Genomic DNA, 8,124 nt, shown 5'->3' with positions numbered 1-8,124 from the left:
AGGGTTGAGATTTAAACAATTACAAAACAGGAAACTGTTTAACTGTTAATCACAGCAACCACATACAGGTCTCATTCAGACAAGATATGCTGACCCTATGTGATAACAATAAGAGGTCCAAGAAGGTGTTCATTGCTAAGCCTGGTGTGGTATTTGGTTTTAATAAAATTAATTGTGGAGAATGCTGACTTGCAGCAGTATGTGGAACTAAACATGGATGTGTTGGGCCATTTTGTTTAGAACAGGGAAATAAGCTGCAGGCATCATCTTTCCTAAGAAAGTGTCAGGGTCACAATTACCAACCTGCTCTTTCAGAGCCACATTTTCTTGCAGTTTAATCAACTCCATTTAGTGATGCAACATTTGCCCACCTGAAGATCTGTTCCCTTTCGTAGGGAACTCAACACTGCGTCGTTGAAAACGACTCTTTGGGGACGCTCCCTTAGCGTGCGCCTCTGAAGTATGAATGAAACTAATCCAATCCTGATTGGTGTTGCGTCATGACGTGACATGTGACGGCATAACCGGATGCATAAAAGTGACGCCGGCACACACACACAAGAGCTTTCGCTCTTCAGCAAGCGTTCTCTGTGAAACTGTCTGTCTTATTTGGTGTTGTTTGTCTGTTGAAAAAAACTCTATATTTAATATAAAGATGGAGAGTGAAAAATACTTAGTGAAGTGTGTGCACCCCTGCCCTAGATTTCTCATGGGTGGGGACATGCATTAGTTGTGTGTACACTGTTTAGGAGCGCAGCACGCACAGGCAGCTCTCAAGGGGGCTGCCTGTGAACACTGTAAAGCACTCCCGATTAGAGTGCTGCGCTCCCGCTTGGCTATCTTTTCAGATGATGGCCAGGCTCGCGATCCCCGCGGTTCGGGTCCTGCGTCCGTTGAGGCGGCGCGGCGGCTTAGGTCGTGGGGATCGCAGAAGGATCTCGCGGATGAAAACGAAACTGCCGAGGCACTTTCTTATTCATCATCCGCAGATTCTATAACGCTCGTTCACGATGCAGAAGCCTGCGATGCGGCTTCATCTGCCCATGACGAGTGCCTGATGCTTGAGCTATCTGCTTCTGAGGAAGTGGATGTGCTCAGCATCGGGAGCGAGGAACATGAGTCACACTCGCCGGCTCATGTTCCCGCTTATGAGGAGCTGGTAGAGGTTGTGACGCATGCTGTGGCCAGACTCAACATCAGCTGGCCACAAGATAAGCAGGATGATACTCGTCGAAGCAAGCTAGGCGAGATATTCCTGCAGCACAGATCACAACCTCAGCGCCGGGGCTTACCGTTTTTCCCAGATCTTTATAAAGAGATCTCTAGATCCTGGGAAAAACCAGCAAACCATGCAGGGACACTGCCATCCAAGTGGATGCTGCACATTGGTGGTGGTTGAGGAGATTCCCCCTTCTATGTAAAGCGCTTTGAGTGCCGAGAAAAGCGCTATATAAATGTAATGAATTATTATTATTATTATTATTATCGCCTTCTGGCCTGTTCGGCGATGCTGTCACTACAGTCGTCGACAGGTTTCAGGAGGCGAAAAAAACAGTCAGCAGCGTTCCAACAGTATCTCCCTCGCCGCTCTATATCTAGATCTAGGAGGGCTGGTCCAAGTGGCCAGCCTCAGCCGTCAACCAGCTCCACCCATCGGCAAGAGCAAAAAGAGAGCGTTGCCTCTAGAGCCCTTCCTGCGGGAGCCTGGCAACAGAGGAAACGCTCTCAACCGAAGTCCTCCAGCCAGAAGGGCGACCTGAAGGCTGTCCTTCAGGCAAAGAGGGCTTCGGGAAAGAGGTCCTATTTGTAGTGTAGGACCTCTGAGGGCTGCCCCCCCCCCCCCCCCCCAACCCCAACCCAAGCTCATATTGGCCCAGTCTCGAGAAATGGCAGTTCGGCATCGAGATGTCATCCTTGGCCACATTCAGAACCTGGGGTTGAGACACAACACTAAGAAAAGTGTGTTAGAACCAGCTCAGAAAACTACTTTTCTGGGCGTGGTATGGAATTCGGTTACGATGCGGGCACGTATGTCTCCCATGCGTATCGAATCCATCCTGGCCATGGTGTCTGGGATAAAGCTAGGCCAGGCCATCACTGTAAAGCAATTTCAAAGACTGCTGTAGAGTTCTCAACGGGCCTGAAGATTACAACCCGACCCGACCCGGCCCGTGGCTTTTAAAGCCCGGACCCGATGTAACCCGACACATAAACATTAATTATCTGCCCGAACCCGGCCCGCGGCCCGACGCCGCGTCGGATTTTTTTCTCTCTCATACACGTATTATCATGACCAGCAGATGGGAATTCAAATCAACCTTTAATGTTCATGCCTTTTAACAATACAAACAACTGAAACAATAAACTTTAAATATATAAATAGGCTGTAGTAGCGACGGTGAATTCACCTGCGGCAAGTTTACTTCTCACCAACTCCATCTTCTCCAGACTAAAGGCGTGCACGCAGCGGCGTCAGGTCTGCCGCCGCCCCTCTCCATGATGCACGTTACACGCAGCAGCAAGACTTTCTTTACGGTGAACAGCAGCGATGATTAATAAATGTTTTTTTTTTTTTTTTTTTTTTTTTTACTGAGCGGAAAAGATTAAGCCCGAGGTCCGACCCGACCCGAGTCATTTGATTATATTTTCGACCCGAACCCGGCCCGAACCCGCGGGTCCCGTCGGGTTTGTCGGGCCGACCCGACCCGTTGAGAACTCTAGACTGCTGGGCCTCATGGCAGCGGCATCCAACATAATTCCTTTGGGCCTTCTTCACATGAGGCCCCTTCAGTGGTGGCTCAAAGCCAAGGGTTTTTCCCCGAGGGGAATCCGTTCCATATAATAAAGGTTACGCGCAGATGCCTTCGTTCCCTATTAATATGGAAGAAACCTTGGTTCTTGTCCCAAGGGCCAGTGTTAGGGGCGTCATGTCGCCGGAAAACCATTTCGACAGACGCTTCCCTCACTGGCTGGGGCGCGGTCATGGACGGCCGCTTTGCCAGGGGTCTGTGGCAGGACCATCATCATTCTGGGCATATAAATTGCCTAGAGATGTTGGCTGTGTTCAGGGCTCTGAGGAGCTTCCTACCAGACATCAAAGGTTACCACGTCTTGATACGTTCGGACAATACATCAGTGGTAGCCTATCTGAACCGACAAGGGGGACTCAGATCGCGCCCTCTATCCAGATTGGCGCATCAGAATATTTTATGGTCCCAAGGGAAAATATTATCTATAAGAGCAATATATGTCCCGGGGGTTCAGAATCAGGGATCAGACATCCTGTCGAGGCAGGGGCTGAGGCCCGGGGAATGGAGACTCAATCCAGAGGTGGTGGAGTTGATATGGCAGAGGTTTGGACCAATGGAAGTGGATCTGTTTGCGTCTCAAGGGACGTCCCACTGTCCACTTTGGTTCTCCCTCACTCATTCAGCCCCGCTGGGGTTGGATGCCATGGTACAGGCCTGGCCGAGGCTTCGCCTGTACGCTTTTCCCCCGATCGCTCTGCTCCCGGGAGTCCTGGAGAGGGTCCGTCAAGAGGGCATCAGTCTTCTTCTGGTAGCCCCGTTTGGCCGGCTCGAGTATGGTTTTCGGACTTAATTTCACTCCTGATAGCTCCGCCATGGCAGATTCCTCTGAGGAGGGATCTGTTGTCTCAGGCGGAGGGCACTATATTCCATCCTCGCCCGGAGCTGTGGAAATTGTGGGTCTGGCCTCTGAAGGGGCTCAGTACCTAAATACTGGTCTATCATCTGGGGTGGTCGAAACCATACTTATCTCTAGGGCTCCGTCTAGTAGGAGATTATATGGCCTTAAGTGGAATGTTTTTCCACTTGGTGTAGAAAACATGAGTTAGGTCCAGTTAACTGCCCAGTGGCTTCAGTTCTGGAGTTTCTTTAAGATCGTTTCTCTGTGAATCTCTCCCCGTCCACACGTAAGGTGTACGTGGCTGCCATTGCGGCATTCCATGCACCACTGAATGTTGGGCCTTTGGGGAGGCACCAACTGGTCATACTATTTCTCCATGGTACATGGAGGACGAGACCGACAGTCAGGTCCAGGGTTCCTTCCTGGGACCTGGCGGTGGTTCTCGAAGGGCTATCCCTGGCTCCCTTCAAATCCCTCCAGTCGGCTTCGCCTAGGACCTCACATTCAAGATAGGCTTTCTCTTAGCTATTTCTTTAAAGAGACTGGGAGATCTCCAAGCTCTGGAATTAACGCCAACTTGCTTGGGGTTTTGCCCCCGGCGGAGTTAAGGCCATCCTGCATCCGAAACCCAGCTATGTGCCTTAAGTGCAATCTAACATGGCTAGGTCCATGGTCCTGCAAGCATTTTATCCTCCACCTCATGTGTCGGCAGAAGAGGAGAGGTTCCTTGCTCTGCCAGTCAGAGTTCCGAGTATTTACCTTGAGAGGTCCTCTTCTTGGAGGAGGTCGGACCTACTGTAGTGTGTTTTGGGTCACCTAATAAGGGGCTCCCGGCTAAACAAACCATAAGTAGGCCTACAAGGTGCGCAATTTGCCTTCACCTTTGGCTGTAAGGGCTCATTCTACTAGAGGCATGGCGTCCTCTAGGGCCCTCCTTTCGGGAGTGCCCCTCCAGGAGATCTGTGAGGCAGCCGGTTGGGCTACCCTGCACACTTTTATCAGGTTTTTTAGTCTGCACCTCCCTTGTACGCTTGGCACACGTGTGCTCTCGTCCTAGCTGAGTGCCTGAGATCAGTTTCATTCTAGGGCAGGCCTTTTTCGGTGCGTGGCCTAGTGGGCATTCGTTCCCCAAAGAGTCATTTTCAACGACGCAGTGTTGAGTTCCCTACGAAAGGGAACGTCTCGGGTTACGACTGTAACCCTTGTTCCCTTGCCACGCCCCTCGATGCCTAGGAGCGGCTTGTTTCATCGCGAGGCTAATGAATAGACTGAATAGAATACTGAATAGATTTCCTTATTTAAGAATATTCTAAGATAAATTCACATTGAATGGTGAAATTCCCAAGAGGAGTTTACATTCAACACACATTTGACAATAAATAATTTTCAAAAGAATACATTATGATATACACATTGGAAATGAAAGATAAAAACATTTCCACCATGTCTTAATTACAATATTTAAAATGGTGTGCTGTAAACTGACCTGCCTATATGTAGCCTAGATTTTACAATATAATCAGCCACCATGGATTCCAAAAGAAAACTGAACTGGCGGGAGAAAGAAGCGCTACTGCTTGCTGAATTAGTCAAACAGCAGAAACATGTTATAAATATTTTTACATTTTGGATTTAGTATTATTCGTTATACATTGAATTTATGTTTTTAAAAAAAAAGATGCCGTCGAGTGATGGCGACCATCATAAATATAGAAATAGAAATTGTAGACTCAAAGTCTAGTGTGACCCCGGCTTAAGCATCCACACACGATTGCTTGTCGGTAGTGCCATGAGTGTGTGCGTGTAGAGGGTTTAACAGCACTGTTTCTTGAAAATCAATACTATTATTAACATATTAGTAAGGTTACTAATTTATATGGTTATTCATCCTAATTATGACAGTAATTGTGAAGAAAGTCAAAATTTACAGTAAAATGTCCATCATAGTGATGGTATAGTGCCTGTTGTGGCAATGCTCAGAGTGCAATATTTACTAACTTTGCATTATGAATTGTCCTCACACATTTTGCCACGCAATGCAAATACTCTAAAATGCTGCCACAAACTAGCTAATAAAATATGTAATGATGGAGAAGTTTCAGACAAACCTTCAATAAACTACACTGATTTGTCAATTAGTTATAATATTCTCTGTGTTGGTTTGCATTGCAAACATTCCACTGTCATGAATGTAACAGTAAATGTTTGGAAAGGCAAATTTACAGTGACCCAGGGGTAATGACCAACATACTTAATATTCACAATCTGTGACCTTTCCACAAGCCATAAATAACATGAGTATCACGCTGTACCGATTATAACTCGTGTGAGCTTCAGACTGCCCTCAATCCAGAACAGTTCTTCTACTCCAAGGTAAGTCTAAGACTTCTTAAAAGGAATAAGCTAAGCTAAGAATAGGTAACTTCTTAAACACTTTCTCCTCTTTCTGATCTAGATCCTCACTGATAAAGAACCGGAAAATGAACTCAACGATCTGGATTGTGGATAGTTATGAAGAAGCTCTTGCCAAAAATATTGTGATTGTTAGTCTTGGTTTTATCATTAATTTAATCAACGGAATGTTAGTAGTTACTTTCTTCTCCAATCCAGTGTTTTCAAGAGACTCCAGATACATTTTATACATTCACCTGGTAATCAATGACATGCTCATGATATCAGTATCAGTAACTTTATATGTGTTGACCTACACTTCACCACTTGTAAATGCTTCGTTGTGTTGCATATTGATTGCTCTTGGTTCAACCACCTTTATGATCACTCCTTTGAATCTGGCTGGTATGGCCATAGAACGGTTCATTGCTATCTGTAAACCACTGCATCACTCTCAGATTTGCACTCCTCAAAGAACCTACATCTTTATATGCTTGCTATGGGTGTTAGGAGCTATACCTTCTCTGGCAGATATCATTATTTTACTTTCAATCCAGCCCATATCTTTCTTCAGGTCTGTTGTACTTTGCTACCCATTCAATTTGTTCCCTTCCAAAGCCCACAAGGATCGCACCACTGCTTCACAAATCATCTATATGTCTTTGGTGTGGATAATTCTCATTTACACTTATTGCAGAGTCCTGTTCACTGCCAGAAAGGCAGCTTCAAAGGGTTCAGCAAATAAGGCTCGGAGTACGATATTGTTGCATGGCGTCCAGTTACTTCTTTGTATGCTTTCCTATGTCACCCCTGTTTTGGATATGATAGTCAGTCCTTTCTTTCCTTTTCACAGAACTAAGATCACTTTCTTTAATTATCTAATCACAAATATTATGCCAAGATTACTGAGTCCTTTGATTTATGGGGTGCGAGACCAAAAGTTTATGAAACAAATGAAGGAATACTTTACATGCAGAGTTATTATTGTAAAAATTGTGCCATCAAAATTATGATGTTTATTGGGCAACATTTTATTTAAAAAATATAATTATTTTTAATTATGACATTTGTTTTATTTGAGATTTGAAAATCTTCACAGTGTCCAAAAAATATTTAATGACACTTATTGAAAGTGTATGAAAGCAACTGAATAAGATAAAATATCAAACCATGTGGCATATACAAATAAGTGATGAACGAACTTTGCTCAAAACTAACTTCAATTTTCTGAGTCATTTTGCTCAATGTCTTTTAATTAGCTGATGTTTTGGTGATTTTTAGTGGATGTATGAATCAGTTCTTCTGAAGTTCACACAGTAGATAATCCCATTAACTATGGTAATTATCCATTAAGAAATCACAACTACAAATATTGGACTGTACCATTGTTTTATCAATTAAAATGTCTTCATAACCAAACTACAATATGGGAAAGCTGCTTCTTAAAGTTGATGATAGTACTATATTATGATTATTACTTTTAATAAAATATTGGAGTGTAAATTCTGATCCTTTGCGTTTTAAGTTTACAGTTTTATTTACAATTATTTAACGTAGGCCTACACTTGGTTGAGATTTATCAGACAAAATTATTTGGCAAAAAAGGGGTAAAGTTGTAGGTTTTATTTTACTATGCAAACAATGCATAGAAAAACAAATAGCTCACAGGGGAAAAAAGCATACATTGACTACAACATAATCAGTTATTAATATTTTGCTGGTAATCAGTTGTTTTTGCATGTGTTCATAATTTATTTGTATGACAGCCTGGCCAAACATTATGTCTGCACAATTTGACATGTTTCAGTCACGTAACTGCTCTGAAACACACAGGTTGTGGATACAAATGCAGTTGTTTGTTAAGGGGTAGTCCAGAATAAAAAAATCATAACAGGCACAGGGTCAAACACACAAGCAAACAATCCAAATAGGCAACAGCAGGAAACACAGACAGACAGAGTAATGAGAAGAAGAAAAAACAGGCAAAAGAGTCAAAACCATAAATACTGGAAACCAGAATTAGAATTGCAGTATATGACTACAAACAAGATTTTGCAATAAGAGACCAAAAATAATACAGGCTTA

General features: G+C 44.2%; 1 protein-coding gene across 1 annotated transcript; it reads left to right on the top strand.

Annotated features, from left to right (window-relative positions):
• Positions 1–6,128: 6,128 nt before the first annotated feature.
• LOC307165986 (odorant receptor 131-2-like) lies at positions 6,129–7,052 on the top strand (the record flags this gene model as incomplete). Its single annotated transcript, XM_079884070.1, has 1 exon — positions 6,129–7,052. The coding sequence occupies one exon, from the start codon at positions 6,129–6,131 to the stop codon at positions 7,050–7,052; it is 924 nt and encodes a 307-aa protein (XP_079740196.1).
• Between the last annotated feature and the right edge of the window lie 1,072 nt (positions 7,053–8,124).

This window comes from Squalius cephalus (genome assembly GCF_949319135.1).
Source record: "Squalius cephalus genome assembly, chromosome: 10".
Lineage (NCBI taxonomy): Eukaryota > Metazoa > Chordata > Actinopteri > Cypriniformes > Leuciscidae > Squalius > Squalius cephalus.
Note: the sequence above shows the minus strand (reverse complement) of the source record. Positions and strands in the feature narration are given on the sequence as shown.